We start from the raw sequence: 19,898 nt of genomic DNA, 5'->3' as shown, positions 1-19,898 counted from the left end.
ATCCTAAGAATATAGCTGAGCTGAAGTAGTTATGTAAGGAAGAATGGTCCAGAATTCCTCCTGAACACTGTGCAGGTCCAATCCACAGCTACTGGAAGTTTTGTTAGAGGTTAACACTGCTAAATGAGGTTTGCTTTCTTTTTCCACAACACACTGCGAATGTTTGAGGGGTGTATTTAATAAGAACAGGAAAGAATATAATTCCTTGTGTGTTGTTGACTTAAACATATTGCGTATGTCCATACTTGTGATTTAGATGAAGATCAAATCACATTTTAATGCCATTTAATGCTGAAAAGCAGCTAATTCCAAAGGGATGCATAATATATTTTTGGCCATGTGCATTATCCATTACTTATAGTTGGGACTACATATACATATAGTATACTAGCCAACCCGCAGCATACCATATGCCGCATAATCAGGCCGGTTTTTTAATAAATGTTAAGCACTGGGAGAAAATTAACATTTGAAAAATCGGCAATGTAATGAATCTGCAAGAAAAGCAACACTGTAACAATGCACGGAACGAACCAACACACAATCGTCCGTGACTGAAAACTGGCGGACCGAAATCGCGCCTTCTCTTGCCAGACGAAGGGATGGGGGTGCACGACGCGGAGTGTGAAACGGGAGGAGAGGAGAAAGACGTCCATTCAGCTCCCTCCGTCATGCTAGTCTGCTGAATTCTCGTTCAGTATGTACTGCCCGCTCATGTGCCCACCTCCAACTCGTCACTTGAGTCGTTGGCTGCTTTTCTAAATATAATCCACCAAGACACCCGACCACGGTAGTAGCGCGGTGGGAGGGGGGTGTGTACAAAGGGCTGGGACGCAAGCAGTGGGAGCGTATGAGTCGCACTTAGTGGGAATTCCACGGTTTGCAGCCCGAATGGGGTTCAACGGCTTACCTACGCCTCTCTGCGCCGGGTAGACAAATGCTGAATGTCATGCATAATTATTTATTGAATGCTAAACACTTCTGGAAAGACACGGTTGTCTAAAACAGGTTGGTGTGAGAATACAACAGTAAGTGAATGAAAAGATGAAACTCCGGAGAGAGCAAAATACAACACAACAGTGAACCCGCGGCATAACAAACGCTGCATAATTATTTATTGATGGTTGAACACTTCTGGAAAGACACAGTTGTCTAAAAAGGAGGGTTTGAGGATACAACAGAAAGTGAATGAAAAGATGGAACTCTAGACTTTTCATTGCTCTGTGTGGTTTTGGCTGCCTTTCTGTATATAATCCACCAAGACACCCGACCACAGTAGTAGCGAGGTGGGAGGGGGGTACAAAGTGCAGGAGCATCTAAGAAGACGCATGTTTGTCACGGATGCGAATTGCTGTATGTAGCGTGTAAAACAGTTTGCTATGGTGCACGCGGTCGCAAGGCCATAACCAAAAACTCATTTTTAAAGACTGCTTACTTCATTGTGTTTTAACCTCAGTTGTAAAGGATTGTTTTAAGGATCCCATGGGATACCCCTTGGTTTTGGGTGCTTTTCTCTATATAATCCACCAAGACACCCAACCACGGTAGTAGCGAGATGGGAGGGGGTGTGTACAAAGGGTAGGGACGTAATGAGTGGGAGCTTATGAGTCACACTTAGTGGGAATTCCACGGCTTGCAGCCCAAATGGGGTTCAACAGCTTACCCACGCCACTCTGCGCTGGGTAGACATATGGTCAATCTCATGCATAATTATTTATTGAATGCTAAACACTTCTGGAAAGACACAGATGTGTAAAACGGGTTGGTGTGAGAATAAAAAAAAAGTGAATGAAAAGATGGAACTCTGGAGAGAGCAAAATGCAACACAATAGTGAACCCGCGGCATAACAAACGCCGCGTGGCTCAGACATTCATGTGGACTCTTACCACAGATGAAAGTGACTAACTGGGTGGTCGGTGAGTTTTTGCGTCCGGGCAAATGGGCAGGCAGTGTGAATTCCTAGAGAACGAGGGTAGACGCCAGTCGGTGAAAAAGGATTGTTGGTGGGCAGGGAAACGTTTTCCGTGTTCCTGCAGGAGCATTAAAGAAGACGCATGTTTGTTGCGGATGCGAATAGCTGTATGTAACGTGTAAAACAGTTTGCTATGGTGCACCCGGTCATGCGTCGTAACCAGAATCTTGTTTTTTAAAGACTGCTTACTTCATTGTGCTTTAACCTCTGTTGTAAAGGATTGTTTTAAGGATCCCATGGGATAACCCTTGCAAACCATTTCACACGCTGCATATGGCGATTCACCTCCGTGAGAAACATGCCTATATGAACAGTCAACGTAGCTCGGAGCTGCATGACATGCACATGACATTAACCTGACCTGCACTGCATATGGCCTCTACGACAGACGAATATAAATGACGCCATTTTTTCTGTGTCCTCGCGTCCGAGTTGGTGGCCGTGGCCCTGCAAGTTGTCGTCGTATCCAATGGTCTTGGAGTTGGTGGGCGTGGCTCCTTCCTTCGTGTGCCATAGGTGTCTCACTTGTCAGCGGCTTAGTGAATCCAAGCCCCTTCCGCCGTGCTTTCCATGGTTGTCTTGCTTTAGTGAATTATATATATACATTTTTAAAAGGGTTTGAACAAATCCTCTAAGTGAAAATTTTATTTTTTTCCAATTTCAAATAGCATAGAACATCATTTACCCACTGACTTAAAAGTTGTGGGGTGGGATTCTTCCAGTTGAGGAAGATAAGTCTACTGTATGTGCTAGCAGTGAAGTAATGGCAATTACAGTTTGGTAAATGCAGCTGGTAATGGGTTAGGAAGTATTGTGACATCAAGGCTGTCTGAGAGGCATTCACAGATTTTCGCCCAGAGTCATGTTAATTTGGTGCATGCCCATAACATGTGGCCCAGTGAGGCTGGAGCTCGATTGTAACGTTCACAAGCTGAATCTTGCCCTGAATACATTTTAGACAATTCTAAGAGATAAATGTGCTCGATAAAAGATTTTAAGTTGAATGACTGAATACTTTGTGCATACCGATGTAGAGTGTATTTTGTGCATGGTTGCCTTCCACTTCTTTTCTGAAATAATAAGTGAAAGGTCTCTTCCCCACCGTACCCTTGGATCTTTGAAAGGAAGGGACTTTAAAATGTTTTTATATATTGTAGAGATACTATCCGAGTCTTCAAGACTGATCAATTTTTCTTCTGGAATAGAAGTGGGTGGGAGGTGAGGAAAATCGGGCAGGTTCCATTTAGCAAAGTTTCTAATTTGAAAGTTGTAGACAAATTGTGTTGATGAGGAGTTGAATTTGAAGTGTAATTGTTTGTAGGATGCAAAGACATCATTTATGTACAAATCTTTGCTTTAATCCCAGATATTTTCCAAAAATTAAATACTGTGTATGTTTGAGAGGGTAGAAGAAGGTGGGAGTTATGTAAAGGTGCCACAGATCAGAACTTCTCGGTCTTAAAGTGCTTCCTACATTGTTACCAAATGCTGAGTGAATGAAGGGTAATTGGATAATTAGTGTGTTAATGATAATTTGTATTCACTGGAGCACAAAGCAGGGAATATAAAGTAGTACTGCAAGATTTAAATTCTATTGCAGACCGGGCTTGTATATATTCATTGATTCATCAATCACTAGGTCTTTATGGCTTGTATATTTGGTACCCATTAATAAAACTGAAAGTTAAGTAGTGTCATACACCCTTCTGTTTTAGGCTGTTGTAGAGTCACCCTTTGGATGCGTGGCTGTTTTGAATTCCAAATAAATGAGGTTATGATTGAGTCTAATTTCTTATAAAATTATTTTTTAATGTATATGGGGATGCTTTGAAATAGAAAAAGAAGGTTGGGAAGGATGTTCATCTTGACAGTGGTGAGACTCCCTGCTAATGTGAGATCGAGGGTAGACCATCTATTCATGTCTTGTTTAATTTTTCCCATGCAGACAGCAACATTTTGTTGAAAAAGAACTTTATATTTATTTGTGATATTTATACCAATGTATTTAAACTGATCTGCTAGGATAAATGGGAAGGTGTCCAGTTTAATATTGTGTGCTAGAGAGTTCACTGTAAAAAGAACACTTTTACTCAAATTGATTTTCAATCCAAATATCATTTAAAAATCTGCTAGTGCTGGCATGAAATTTTGTGGGTCAGATATATACTGCATCATATCATCTGCATATACTGATATTTAATGTTCAAGTCCTTCTCTGATAATCCCCTTTATCTCTAATGCAATTTGTAAGTAAAAAGCCATTGGCTTAATGGCGATTGCAAAGATCAATGGTGATAGGGGGCATCCTTGTCTAGTACCACATTCTAGTTTGAAATAGTCTGAATTAATGCTGTTAATACAAACAGGGTTCTGGACTAGTATAGAATAGTTTGATCCATGCCCACATATTTGGGCTGAACCTAAATATGTGCAATATTTTGAATAGGTAGTTCCATTCAGCCATTTCAAATGCTTTTTCTGCCACCAAAGATAAGACAATGGTTGAATATATTACGTTAAACAAGCAACAAAGATTAGAAGCTAAGTGTCTGCCTTTAATAAATCCAATTTTGTCTTGTGATATTACAGAAGTAAGGACTTTGTCAATCCTTCTGGCTAAAACTTTGGAGGGTATTGTGGTCGCTGAAAGTTGGGAACGACAGAAGGCGGACACCAATAAAAAGTAAAAAGCAATTTCTTTATTCTTGGTGAGTCAAAGAGACTGCCCCAACTCGCCCCAACCCCCCAGCTCAGTGGCACTGATTGGTCAGATCAGACAGCCTGTCCAAAGAAGGGAGTTAGCTCAGTTTTATACCTGTTTGTTTACTAAACAAAAAGAGGAAGTATGGCAGTTCAATTTGAGGTCACGCAGAGTTTGCAAGTAGCTTAAGATGACACATTAAATCATTACGTGCAGAAGTACACGGTAGTCTTTATGGCTACTTTTGCAAGACAGTTACAGAGACAGCACTTTGCAAAACATGTACTTCCCTATTCTTCTGCGCCATCAAGGTTACAACACTTCAACAGCTATGTGGCAGTTACAATTTAAGAATCTTATTATAGCTTACATTTCGCACATAATGATCATCACACATAATAATTGGTTATTTTTTTTAGGAAAGATGGTATTTAATGCTTGGCAAAAAGTTTGAGGTAGAATTTACGTTGCTAATAAGAGTGGACCTAATTTATTTGAAAATGTTTTATAAAATTCCAATGGATAGCCATCAGGGCCTGCTGCTTTCCCACTTTGAAGTGAGTTTATAGCGGCTAGTAATTCTGGGAGTGTCAGAGGTTTACCCAGTTCCTCTGCACTAAGAGTATCTATCTATGATATCTGTAATGCATCAAAAAAACTTATTAGATTGTGTCTTATCTTCTTTAAATTGAGTAGAATATAAGGACTTTGTACTCTATAAATGTGTGGGTTATATTGTTATGGTCAATGATTTTATCTCAGTCTGTGTTGGTAATTACAGTTATTGCATTGTGGACTTCCTACTTGTGGATTTTTTTGAGCTAAGATCTTATTAGCCTTTTCTCCATGTTCATAATAATGATGTCACAATATAAAGATGAACTGTTCCATTTCTTTAGCTGTCAATAGGTTCTGATTCGGATTGCAAAACCTGTCTTTTCCTATAAAGTGCCTCATTTGGAGACCTAGAAAATTCTACGTCTATTCAAGTATTTTTGCTGATTAGCTCAGACGCCTCCTTGGTTTCCAATTTATTTTTGCGACAAAGATATGAAATAATCTGTCCTCTTAAAAATGATTTCAGAGTTCCCCAGAGTATTCCTGTAGAGATGTCTGAAGATGCACTTGTCTCTAGAAAAGAATCAATTCTGTACCGTTCTCATGAACATGACAGGTGGTTAAGATGCCTGCTACGAGATGAGTGTGCAGGGCATAGTAATTTAAGACCCATAATCAGAGGGGCGTGGCTGAAGATAACAATAGCATCGTACTTACAAGATTTGAAAGTGGGCAAAAAATTATTGTCTTTGAAGAAATATGTGATGTGCTGGTGAGAAGAAGGAATATGCTGTTAGGTTTGGATTTAAAAATCCCCACGGGCCTGATTAGTTATGATCCATTACAAACTGTGTAATTATTTTTGCAGTATTAGGTGTAAATTCTCCAGCTATTATAATTTTATGAGTGTTTTCATTAGGAAAAAATGCAAACACATTTTGCTTGAAATCTCTCTTATCCACATTAGGTGAATAGATATTTATCAAAATCACTTTAGTATTAAATAAATTGCCCATCACCATGATATACAGTATCACGACATATCAAATACTGTCTAATTAATAATATAAAATAATGTCTAATTCTACAAATGGAATTGTTCTATGTATTAAGATTCGATAAAAATTCTATCTTGGCATTTAGATGAGAGAATACTTTTCTCTCTTTGATTCATGATTGAGACCTTTGACATTCCAGCTCACAAAGTTCACTATTTGGTCACAGAGACATTGCTTCTGAACTTTTGTTGACATTTTGTAGTCTTAAGTTAAGCTAGTACATTGTTAAATACGATAGCTTTTACCTAGATTTCATATTACTGGCAGGTGTTATGGCTATGGAGCCAGTGCTGGATTAACCATATAAGCAAAGTAAGCACATGCTTAGGGCATCAAGGGAAAAGGGGGCACCACAAAAATTTTTCATGGCCGAATTTATCACATAAATTATTAAATTAATTTATAGCGATTTTCAAAATTTTATGAAAAATGAATAATGCCTCCTTGTACCGTCACTGTTCGTAGATGGTGACTTACACAATGCGTTCTTCCCTTAAACGCCATGTTATGTCAAAATATTGTGAAAATAATTTGATTCAAAACAATATGTTTTTATATTTTTAAATAATAGTTGATTTAAAAATTATTATCACGTAATTGTTGTGTTTCGTGAATTATCTGTTATTTAACTTAAAATAAATTTCTAGTGCGTAGAAAGAGTTATTTTCTGTTTTAAGCAAAAACAAAAAATCATCCCAGTTTGAGGAAAAAATATTCTGGTAAGTCTATTTAATTCTATTCTTGGATATTTTTAAATTCATTTACATTATATAAAAGTGAAAACCGTACAGCTGATTACTTTTGGATAAAATTATTTGTAACTATTTAACTAATAAAGATTTATTAACAAAAGTTTCACAAAATATTCTTCAAATCTTACTAAGAATACAGTGGTGTGAAAAACTATTTGCCCCCTTCCTGATTTCTTATTCTTTTGCATGTTTGTCACACAAAATGTTTCTGATCATCAAACACATTTAACCATTAGTCAAATATAACACAAGTAAACACAAAATGCAGTTTTTAAATTATGTTTTTTATTATTTAGGGAGAAAAAAAATGCAAACCTACATGGCCCTGTGTGAAAAGTAATTGCCCCCTGAACCTAATAACTGGTTGGGCCACCCTTAGCAGCAATAACTGCAATCAAGCGCTTATGCGATAACTTGCAATGAGTCTTTTACAGCGCTCTGGAGGAATTTTGGCCCACTCATCTTTGCAGAATTGTTGTAATTCAGCTTTATTTGAGGGTCTTCTAGCATGAACCGCCTTTTTAAGGTCATGCCATAGCATCTCAATTGGATTCAGGTCAGGACTTTGACTAGGCCACTCCAAAGTCTTTATTTTGTTTTTCTTCAGCCATTCAGAGGTGGATTTGCTGGTGTGTTTTGGGTCATTGTCCTGTTGCAGCACCCAAGATCGCTTCAGCTTGAGTTGACGAACAGATGGCCGGACATTCTCCTTCAGGATTTTTGGTAGACAGTAGAATTCATGGTTCCATCTATCACAGCAAGCCTTTCAGGTCCTGAAGCAGCAAAACAACCCCAGACCATCACACTACCACCACCATATTTTACTGTTGGTATGATGTTCTTTTCTGAAATGCTGTGTTCCTTTTACGCCAGATGTAACCGGACATTTGCCTTCCAAAAAGTTCAACTTTTGTCTCATCAGTCCACAAGGTATTTTCCCAAAAGTCTTGGCAATCATTGAGATGTTTCTTAGCTAAATTGAGACGAGCCCTAATGTTCTTTTGCTTAACAGTGGTTTGTGTCTTGGAAATCTGCCATGCAGGCCATTTTGCCCAGTCTCTTTCTTATGGTGGAGTCGTGAACACTGACCTTAATTGAGGCAAGTGAGGCCTGCAGTTCTTTAGACATTGTCCTGGGGTCTTTTGTGACCTCTCGGATGAGTCGTCTCTGCGCTCTTGGGGTAATTTTGGTCGGCCGGCCACTCCTGGGAAGGTTCACCACTGTTCCATGTTTTTCCCATTTGTGGATAATGGCTCTCACTGTGGTTCGCTGGAGTCCCAAAGCTTTAGAAATGGCTTTATAACCTTTACCAGACTGATAGACCTCAATTACTTCTGTTCTCATTTGTTCCTGAATTTCTTTGGATCTTGGCATGATGTCTAGCTTTTGAGGTGCTTTTGGTCTACTTCTCTGTGTCAGGAAGCTCCTATTTAAGTGATTTCTTGATTGAAACAGGTGTGGCAGTAGTCAGGCCTGGGGGTGGCTATGGAAATTGAACTCAGGTGTGATACACCACAGTTAGGTTATTTTTTAACAAGGGGCAATTACTTTTTCACACAGGGCCATGTAGGTTTGGATTTTTTTTCTCCCTAAATAATAAAAACCATCATTTAAAAACTGCATTTTATGTTTACTTGTGTTATATTTGACTAATGGTTAAATGTGTTTGATGATCAGAAACATTTTGTGTGACAAACATGCAAAAGAATAAGAAATCAGGAAGGGGGCAAATAGTTTTTCACACCACTGTATGTGTAAATAGATTTGCTAAATTGACACAAAAGCCATAAATAAGTTAAATAATCAAAATGGTAAATCTACGGTTTTCATTTCAAAATGTTTTGTTTAATTTCGAATTTTCGATAATAATATAAAATTGTATTTTCTAGTTTGTTATTGTTTTACTATTTTGAATTACTAGTGTAATTGCACTTTGAGCTACATTTTTTGTATGAAAATGTGCTATATAAATAAATGTTGTTGTTGTTGTAGTAGTAAGGGGGCACCAAAATTACTTAGTGCTTAGGGCATCTAATGGTGCTTTTCCACTGCATAGTACAGCACGACAAGGTTCAGTTCAGCTCACTTTTGGGGGGTTTTCCACTGGGAACAGTACCTGGTACCTGGTCCTTTTTTTAGTACCACCTCAGCCGAGGTTCCAAGCGCGCAACTGTTACCAAAACGTGACGTGTAAACTCTGCTGGTCACTGATTGGCCGGAGAAAATCGTCATTACTGCGTCACTGGCTATTCTTTTCTTTAAAGGTACCCACACGCGGAAGTTTGTGTCCCGTCTCTCAATCGCTGGACGCAGTTTGTTGCATAAGTGGATGAATGTTTCTTCAGACATTCGAAAGTTCTCCAGCCACTGAGTGTTTGTAAAACCGGGAACAATCACATCCCACCACTCTGAGGCACAGTTAAATGTCCAAACAGATGGTCTGTTGCGGCGACTTTTTTGCAAAATGTGGAAGATCTGTAATATACAGAATCAGCATTTTAATGTTACACTGGCAGTTAAGTTCATTTTATGCTTTGCAACAGTGATAAAAGTTAGCTAGTGATGTGCTTTTTTTAGATGCTTACCCTTACGCGTCTTCGAGCTAAAGTGTTGTCGTTGTCTGCGTGTTGTAAAAGTTCCACGGTGTCACGGCAGTAGAGGCGGCGCAACTATAACAACACGTGAATAATCCCGCCCACTCTAAAGCGGTACTAAACTGCAGTCGAAACGCAAACCGAGCCGAACTGAGCCGAACCAAGGTGAGCTGTACTGAACCGTGCTGTGCCGTACTATGCAGTGGAAAAGCGCCTTAAGGGTCTTAATCCGGCCCTGTATGGAGCCTATTGTTATGTTGGCACTTACAGTCATTGGGGTAGAAAGATTAAGTAAGAAATAGCATTGCTCTCTTTTTTACTGTTTTGGATGGTGAATCTGGTTGCTTTGATCACTGTGCATTTGTATGGACATTTTATATTGCATTGGATTATTTTAATTCACAGTATCTATACATGTGTGTTTATGTGTGTTTGATACATGAATGTAGCAATTCCATGAATAAACCCATAATATGCTACATTGAGGTTTATTATATTTTTATATAGCTCTTAACTGCACTTGGTAATAAAAGAAATGTGCTTTGGAGGTCATAAAAGGTGGCATTTGGTTTCTTCTCAGCCCATTGTTAAGTCTTTAAGGACAGGTACAGTCTAGGCATACAAAAGACGGGGTGCCACATTTCCGCATGACCTGTCTCGGAGACTGAAATCTGTTTAAACTTGAGCAGAGGAGACTGCATGGGGATGCAACACAGGTCTTCAAAATTCTCAAAGGCATCAATAATGTAGATCCAACTAAACAGTGAATCATATACTTAAGGATAACAGGGGAGATTAAGGGGAATGTTTCCATCCTGAGTATGATATTAACCTGCAGCCAGCCCTGCAAGCAGGTCCTCCAACCTGCAGGGAAAAATCAGGGGTTGGTGACAGGACTGGCACTCCAGCCACTGTAAAAAAACCTCACACTGTTCCATTCCATTCAAAGTAGTGTAGTGCTGAGGTGTCATTCGTTCTTGATTTGGGATCCTGATGTGGTTTGTCGTGTGGTGGGTGCGGCAACGTGCTGTATCAGTGCATGCTCCCAACCACCTCCTCCTCCTCCTCCTCTTCACACAAAGGATTGTAGGAATCTGTAGCAAACTACCAAGTTATGTAGAAGCAGAGGCCTTGACAACCTTTATAAAGTACCTGGATGAGCTATTGGAACAACCTAGCTAATCGAATAAGCTTGATAGACTGAATGTTCTCATGTTATCTGTCAAACATGTCCTCTAAGGAGTTCTATAGAATGGTGGATGGTCATCTAATATTCGATAGATTTATATTCTTTGGAAACAGACTGAATTCTGTGGAATGACTGTTACCAGAGGTATATTTCAAGAAATAAGCAAACCCACACCCAAAGATTGCATATGCTTACTTTTCTTTAATTACAACATGCCCAATAATATTTCAAAACTTATTTTAGATGGTCATATTGATGTGCATGTGTGGATGTGGCCATCTGAGCAAGACAGGTGTTTACATGACAAACTTCAGAAATTAGTTTTGTTGCGCCTTCCTGAACTTTTCCTATTATAAAGTGTTTCTTTGTGTATGTATGTGTCTATATTTCAAAACCCAAACCCTAGTTGTCTCTGTAGAGTGTGTATATTTTCCCACTCTGGGATTTCCAAACCTTAATTTTCCTTCCACATCCTGAAAGTTGTGCCTGGCATGCTAATTGGTAATTCTGAATCTGTCACTGTGACAGTGTGAGTGTGTTTGAGAATGGACCCTGTGATGGACTGACAATCCAGAGCTGATTCCTGCCTTGCACCCATTGTGGCTGGGATAAACTCCAGCCTGGTGTAAGAAGAAGATTATGCCATAATTCAGTTTTCTTTCTTAGAGCTGTATTCAGTTTATGGTGAGCTTCAAAAGTTTTACTGATTTATGCATTAGAACAAGCTTGGAAACACCAGTACAGTGAAACCTTAGATTGCGAGTAACTTGGTCTGCGAGTGTTTTGCAAGACGAACTTAATTCTTTAATAAATTTTAACTTGATAAACGAGTAAGGTCTTGCAATACGAGTAGTATGTATACGCTTTGTCTGCCGAGCGTCACCGTGGGGATTGTGGGTAATCGTCTCCCATGTTCGTTCTCAATTGGTGTGCCTCACTCATATAGTCAACATCCGTATGAGTGTATACTGTTTACCATAGCATGGCGACCACGTGTGTGTGCTGTAACGTGCAAGTCCCTGTCATGCATCCCAAAACACGAGTCTCAGCACTTTAGCAAAACCAGCTTTATTTAGCGTGAAACTGGAACAGCACGGTTATTTATTGTAGTGCGATCTACCGCTCTCCTATACTTAGACACAGCAATCAGGCAGGGTCGTGAATAGGTTAGTGGCTAAGTAATACTGTGCTCTTGCATTTATAATGTTCCTTGCATCACCCATCGACAGCAGGCGCTTATAGCTTGACCGCAATCTTTTCTGATTCTCTTTTACGGCTACAGTGCTGGAAGCCTGCGGTTGCTTGCTTTGGGACGCTGTTCCACGTGTTGTCCCGTTGGGGGGAAATCCCAAATGAGTTTATAAACCTTACAGTGTGTAAAGCGTTTTTTTTTTATTTTGTGTCCAAATAAAGTGACTCTTAAGGCAAAAGCAACTTTCATTGGATAGGTTTCCTTGTTAAAGTCGAAGATTCCAGTGAGCCAACAGATAGCAGTGATTCCATTAGTTAGAATGAAGATTTTGTATTAATCATTTTTATTTAAATATTTGTGGGTTGTGAAATGAATTATCTGAGTTTCCATTATTTCTTATGGGGAAATTCACTTTGATATATGAGTGCTTTGGATTACAAGCACATTTCTGTAACAAATTATGCTTGCAAACCAAGGTTCCACTGTACTCTTCCTAGAGTTGGTCATCTGACCAAACTGAATTACCAGTAAAGAAAGGGCATTGATCAGAAAGGTGACCAAGAACCTAATGGTCACTCAAACAGAGTTTCTAAAGTCCTCTCCTGAGACGTGAGAATCTGACCAAAGGACAACCAGTTCAGTAGCACTCCATCGATCACGTTTATTGTACAGTGATAAACTCCCACTTGGAGTGTGCCAGACAGCATTTAAAGGACTTACTGAGCATAAGGAAGAAGATTCTCTGGTCTGATGAGTCAAAAACTGAACACTTTGGGCAAAACTACAAGTACTACATTTGGCAAAGAGCAGGCACTGTTCATCACCTGCCTAATACCTTATCTACAGTAAAACATTGTGATGGAAACATCATGCCATGGGGATATTTCTCATAAGAAGGGAGAAGGAAATTGATCAGAGTTCAGGAAAGGATGAATGCATTGAAATACAGAGATGTGATTGAAGAAAACTGGGACCAAAGCATATACTGTAGCCAAGAAAACTCTGAAGTGGCTTTGGGACAAGTCTCTTACTATCCTTGAATTTCCCATACCAGGGTTGGGCTAATTTGGTCCTGGATGGCCGCAGTGGCTGCAGGTTTTAGTTCTAACCCATTTGCTTAATTAGAAAGCAATCCTTGCCAATAATTTAATTTAATGGCTTGTTAGTGCTTTAACTCTGCCATGTCAAGTCATTTACACATCCTAGATTTTGTTTTTCTTTTCTAAAGTCTAAATTCTCAGTCCTTCACTTTTGTCTCTTCATTTTCCTTCCAAGTATGATAGTGCATGATAAATGTGCATTACACACAGGTGTAAATGGAAACAAGTTAGATGGAGAACTGCTTGTCATTTGCACCTTATTGCTAATAAGAAGCCATTAAAATTGAGAATACAGATGTTTAGGCAAAAAGGATTCAAAATCTTAATGAGTGACAACTAAAATGAAGCAGAACTGTTCCTTGAGCAATAAGTGCTTCATATTAAGCAATTGGGTTGGAACAAAAACATGCAGGAACTGTGGCCCTCTGGATCGAGTTTGCCCACCCATGGCCCAGACAAAACCCAGATATAAACCATACAGAACATCTGTGGAAAGACCTGAAGATGGTGATTTAAAGACGCTTACTATCCAAACTAACAAAGCTTAGATAGGGATAAACTGACTAAACCCAACTGTGTAAAGGTTGTAGAGATTTACCCAAGAACAACTGAAGCTGCAATTGCTTTACTGAATTAAGAGTCTGAATACTCATATGAATACATTTCAGTTTTTGATTTTTAATAAATTTACAAACCTTTCTGAAAAACATGTTCTCATTTTGTAATGGTTATTGAGTGTAAATTGATGGGCAAAAATGTCAAATTTATCCATTTAAAATTAAATCAATAATACAATAAAGTGTATACTTTATAGAATACTTGTCAAATTCACTGTGTTAGTACTTGACTGCAGGGTTTGGACTTCCATAAGTTAATCATTCACTATGCATCTGTAAACACTGACTAGCCAAGTTTTATAACATCCACATTAAAAAAAAAGTCAAGGTGCCATGGTATAGTGGTGGGGAAGATATGGATGACTTTGAATTTAAATTGTATTTCAAAACTCAAAATACCGAAAGCCACAACAACCTGAGCGACCTGGAAATGCTACGGCTTCTGACAGAACAGTCAGAGGTTTTGAGCAAACACCCACCTCACAACGAACCACCTGTTTTAGGACCCGAGTGCAGCAGGTGACACCTCAGTACCACACTGGAACAGTGTGAGGGTTTTTTATGGTGGCTGGAATGCAAATCCTGTCACCAGCTCCCAAATTTTCTCTGTAAGTTGGAGTACCTGCTTGCAGGACTGGATGTAGATAAATGTTATACACAGGATGAAGCAATTGCAGGTTAAGGGCCTTGCTTAAGAGCCCAACGGAGTGGAATCACTTCTGGAATTTATGCGACTGAAAACCTTCCCCTTAATTTCTCCTGTTAACCTTGAGTATATGATTCACTGTTTGGTTGAATCTACATTATTGATGCCTTTGTGAATTTTGAAGACCTGTGTTGCATCCCCATGCAGTCCCTTCTGCTCAAGTTTAAACAGATTTCAGTCTCCGAGACAGGTCATGCGGAAATGTGGCACCCCATCTTTTGTATTACCCAGACTGTACTTGTCCTTAAAGACTTACAACTGGCCTGAGAAGAAACCCAATTCCACCATTTATGACCTCCAATGCACATTTCTTTTATTACCAAGTGCAGTTAAGAGCTATATAAAAATATAATAAACCTTAATCTAGCATATTATGGGTTTCATTCATGGAATTGCTACATTCAGGTTTCAAACACACATGTATAAACACTGTGAATTAAAATAATCCAATGCAATGTAAAATGTCACTAATGGTATTTATAGAATTCAAACTAACAGGCAATAGGAAAATGGGGGGATTTAGTTAAAATTATAGTATTTTTAGCCCAAAAGATCAAGGTGAGCAATGTTTGGAATAGATACACTTATAAATATTTACCATACTAATAATATGTTTGGTGCCACTCACTGTTCTACAATTTATTTTATCCCTGACAGGTATAAGCAGTCACACATGGTAACAGCCCGAGTTAGTCTGACAGTTTTGCACCCTGAGTTGGGGTGTCTGATTACCAGAGGTCAACTTCAGGAGTACTCCATCATCCTGCTGTATGGGGAGAACTTTGATGGCACAGGTAAGGATGACTATAACAGAAAATGTAGAGTAAAACAGTAACTAACAGGGCTGGAGAAATTAGAGCAAAGTTCATCAAGTCAGTCCCCATGCATGAGAAAAGATCAAGACAGCTGTTCAGGTTAAGCTGGACAGTTTGGTTATCCTGGTCATTAACTCTCTGTGTTGTTATGTTCTACTACAGGTAATGACTTTATTATTGGTTATTTGGCAGATGTCAGTATCGAAGACAACTTATAAAATATACATAAATGTTAAAGTATTTTTTGGTAGGTTATAATTTGGGGATAGTGAGGTGATTTACTCAGGGTCAGACAGTGAACTGTAGGTGAATATGGAACCAGCAACTTTATTGTCACGATTACAGAAGACAGTGAAATTCTTATTTACATGTACTAATCAGCATGCAACATTTCTGTGGTCTCTGGCACCATTATGAAATGCTCTGAGATTATTGCGATCTCTGACAAATGACAGAAGATGATAAAAAGTACAAGAAGTAGTCAGGTAGAGCAAGCGTCAGATCTGTGAGATCAAAATAAACCAGGGCTGCCAAGAATAAAAGAACAAGGAGTCACTCAAGAGTCAAAGCAAAGCAAAGTCGAAACCAAAAACAAAATATTGCCACTAGAGCCTACTTAGGGAATAAGCAAACTATCTTCGAGGTTATTTTATGGATTTAGAGATAATGTACAGTGTGAATGTCACTATATTTATGCATTGACTTCCATGATGTCATTAGAATTATCTTTTTTTCAGTGTTCTACAAATTTTTCGGAATGCTTCCTTTAGTTTTAGAGGTCAAAGAATACAGTTGTTTATTTTTGGATTTAAAGTGCTTTTCATCCTGAAGAAAACAAATTACTTTTGCCATTTTGTTTTTTTGTTATGGGTGCTCCTATTTTGTGTTCTTTATTGTCTTTGTTGAAAGGCAGTTGTTATATTGAATCAAAAAAAATGACGAGTGGATTTTAGTGAGTAGATCTGGAGGAGAGACTTTGTTAAAACAAACGTGCAAAGATTGCAACCCAATAATCAACTGTACTTTACCAAACCCCAAAATGAAACCCAAAAATATTAAAATCACCCAGAAATGCTCATTAGTCTTTCATGTTTATAAGTCAAACTCGGATACTGTGAAAGTATAACGGCCGACCTTTAAAACACTGTCGCACCTAGGACTTCAAAAACTGTGTGGCTCCCAACAATGCTATGCTTACCAGAACAAAATGGTGGCACCCATAATAAACAACATGGTGTTGCAAGAAGATGCAAAAAAGTAACAACTTGATATGTGTTCTCATAAGTCCATCCATCCATCCATTATCCAACCCGCTATATCCAAACTACAGGGTCACAGGGGTCTGCTGGAGCCAGTCCCAGCCAACATAGGGCGCAAGGCAGGAAACAAACCCTAGGCAGGGCACCAGCCCACCGCAGGTCCTCATAAGTCATAACTCCAGCATTCCACGTATGAAGCTAATAGTGCCCATGATTAGTGAATATAACCTCCTTACCTTGAAACTTCTGTTTTCCTTTCCTGAAAAATCTCAGAACTTATTTGTTTGATAGTAAAATGCTTAACAAGGCAGAGCCATAAAGCCATAAAGCCAAAAATAAATGTCAGTTGCCCTTTAACTATATACAGTATAAGAACCCCATTTACTAAGTCATCCCATTTCAGAACATGCTTAGTGCACTGTCATTACATTTTGAGGGTGCAACTGGTACAGGAGCATCCTATGACAATCTTTTCTTCTATCACTTTGCAAATGCACAACATCTCAGGCAGTGCTGCCAGGGCAGGAATCAGGAGTTAGACATGCAGTAGTTCCTCTTCTGAATGTGATCCTGCTAAGTAAAACAATTTTTCAGGAACAGCTATCTGACTCTGGCCAATTTTTCATGGTTTACAAGTCATTAGACTGCAGTGTCAGCGTACTATCAATGACAATGTGCATAATGGTACTCATTGCCTGTGCACAGGAATTCACTCAGGGTGATGTCCGTCACCTCACAGCTTCTTGAAATAGCAGTGGTGGGGCCTGAACTTGGGTCACTGAAGTACATTATGTTTGTTTTACATTTTGAATTAATACATTCTCAATCTTTGTCTTGCCCCTATGGTATTGGTTGTTCGATTTTGTTTTGCTTCATGGTATTTTTGTCTATGATTTCCATCTCTTCTGTCATCTCCCAATCCTTTTGCTCATGATGATCCTCAACATCTTGTGTGTCAAAACACTGGCTCAGGGTGATGCTCGCCTTCACAGCTAATATCCCTCCTGCGACACTAGATCAATCTTCTGGCACTGTGCTAAAGGAGAACTCTGTCAGTGTGGTGGCCAAGAATGCTTCTATGTAATCCTGCAGCCTGAGTTCATCTTGCGTTCGTGCTGTCTCATGTTGCTTATCATGCTGCAGCCTCTTGTAATCGTTGCCTTGAATCATTGGTTTTGGTTGCTTGGTTTCATTTCGCTTCATGGTATTTGTGACCCTCACCTAACACTTTTAACTACTCATCATTGTGTCTCATATCTGCTTTTGGTCATTTTGCACACAATAATCCTCCACACCTTGTGTGTCAAAACACTGGCTTGGACGGCACTTGCCCTCACAGCTGTTATACCTCTAGAGAACGCAGCTGTGGAGAATCAGACTTCTGGCACTGTGCTAAAGGAGTACTCTGTTAGTGCAGTGGTCAAAAATTCTGCTATGTAATCCAGCAGCCTGAGTTCATCTTGCGTTCCTGCTGTCTCATGTTGCTTATCATGCTCCTTTTGGCATTTCTTACAAAATGCATAAACTACATGGATGGTAACAACAAATCTAGGTGGGGCTTGTTCTTTATGATGTAAGAAATGTGGCAAAAAAAGTATCAAATTTCTCTTTTGTATCTCATTGCAGACAGTAGCAGGGATTCATCCGTGGATTCTGCCACTCTCCAGCGATGCTTCTGCCAGTTAAGCTCTCTGGGTATGGACCCTATCATCTTGTTAGGTGGATACTCTACCTTTGCCCATCTATACCCTTTCTTGTGTACTCATAAAATGATCCTTTTAGAGTCTGAGCGGCAAGCCCTCACTATTTACCCATCAGAGATCCTGGAGGGTTCTTTATACCAGGGTTCAGCACATCAAGCCTCTGACTACAGGATCATCAAAAACCTTCACATCACACACGTGTTAAATGCTACCGGTGAGTGTCCAGATGCCTTTCCGGCAACTCTTTGCTACCTGAAATTGCGTCTCAATGATGACACTCATCAGGATGTGTTTGAGAGTTTCCCAGTAGCTAACAAATTTATCAGTCAGGCTCTGCAAGTGGATGGAGGCAGAGTCTTAGTGCACTGCAGCTTGGGACGGAGTCGCAGTTCAGCCCTTACACTAGCCTTCCTTATGGAGCACCAACGTTGGACTCTGCGCCATGCCTATGAATGGCTGAAGGAAAGGCGAGCATGTGCTGCTCCAAATGCTGGTTTTCTAAGGCAGCTTTCAAGCTATGAGGAGCGATTATTTGGAAAGAAGCTGACAGCACTTGATGACCTGTGTGTCTAGACAAGATGGCTTTCATTTTGCATGATCATGCAAAATCAGCTATAAACACTTTGATGTATGGAGCTGGTGAACACTCTGGTGTAATAAATATGGACAAACCCCTTAAGCATTACTACAGCAAATCACTAAAACGCTAAAGACTGGATCAAACAAAAGTAATGTCCATCAAAATGCATGCTATTCTTTGGTGTTCATTTCTTCGGTAAAGTATATTTTCAGCAGTTTACCTTCTGATGTATTCTGCACTTGCATACAGCATTAGCAGACAGATGTAAAAACGTAGTTAAAAATGAACACTTTATTAAAGAAAACATTTATAAATAAATACTGTCCATATAATTCTTATCTAAAGCTCCTATAATTCCATGTCACTGCAGGAAATGTGTCCTCACACGGAGCACTAGAAGCGTGACAATAATCATATAGAAATAAAACTACTGTAATTTGTTTCCTTAAATTATTAATGTTCTGCCTTTCAGCTCTACATCCAAGAAGTGAGGGGGACAATCATGAAAAAAGATATTTTAGTAGATAGATAGATAGATAGATACTTTATTAATCCCAAGGGGAAATTCACATACTCCAGCAGCATCATACTGATAAAGAACAATATTAAATTAAAGAGTGATAACTATGAAAGTATAACAGATAGACAATAATTTTGTATAACATTAATGTTTACCTAACTCGGGGTGGAATTGAAGAGTCACTTAGTGTGGGGGAGGAACGATCTCCTCAGTCTGTCAGTGGAGCAGGACAGTGACAGCAGTCTGTCTCTGAAGCTGCTCCACTATCTGGAGATGATACTGTTCAGTGGATGCAATGGATTTTCAATTATTGACAGGAGTAGGTAGCAAATCCAATAAAACTGTGCATGCTTGCATATGTAATCTCCTCTTATTAAAGTATTGAAAAAGTTATATAAAAAATGTGCACAGATGGATCCCCCAACTGATCAGCTGAAAAAGTCTAATTGAAGAATTTTCTATTTAACAATTCTTTTTTCATTTGTTAACTAACCGTTTTGATTGTTTTTTTGAGAATTATTTTAATTTGTTTAAATACTTGAACATGGAACGGTTTTAAAATTTTTCTCAAATGAATCGAA

The 19,898-nt window shown here is 39.1% G+C and overlaps 1 protein-coding gene across 1 annotated transcript in view; it reads left to right on the top strand.

Annotated features, from left to right (window-relative positions):
• Window positions 1-18,905, top strand: part of LOC120518956 (dual specificity protein phosphatase 1-like) — a 32,238-nt gene extending 13,333 nt beyond the window's left edge. Inside the window, exons 2-3 of the mRNA XM_039741997.1 lie at window positions 15,098-15,234; window positions 18,141-18,905. Coding sequence (XP_039597931.1) covers window positions 15,098-15,234; window positions 18,141-18,790 — 787 coding nt within the window. The 3' untranslated portion in view covers window positions 18,791-18,905. The remainder of the gene's footprint in view (window positions 1-15,097; window positions 15,235-18,140) is intronic.
• The last annotated feature ends 993 nt before the right edge of the window (window positions 18,906-19,898 follow it).

Source organism: Polypterus senegalus, chromosome 1, assembly GCF_016835505.1.
Source record: "Polypterus senegalus isolate Bchr_013 chromosome 1, ASM1683550v1, whole genome shotgun sequence".
NCBI classification, from domain to species: Eukaryota; Metazoa; Chordata; class Cladistia; order Polypteriformes; family Polypteridae; genus Polypterus; species Polypterus senegalus.
Note: the sequence above shows the minus strand (reverse complement) of the source record. Positions and strands in the feature narration are given on the sequence as shown.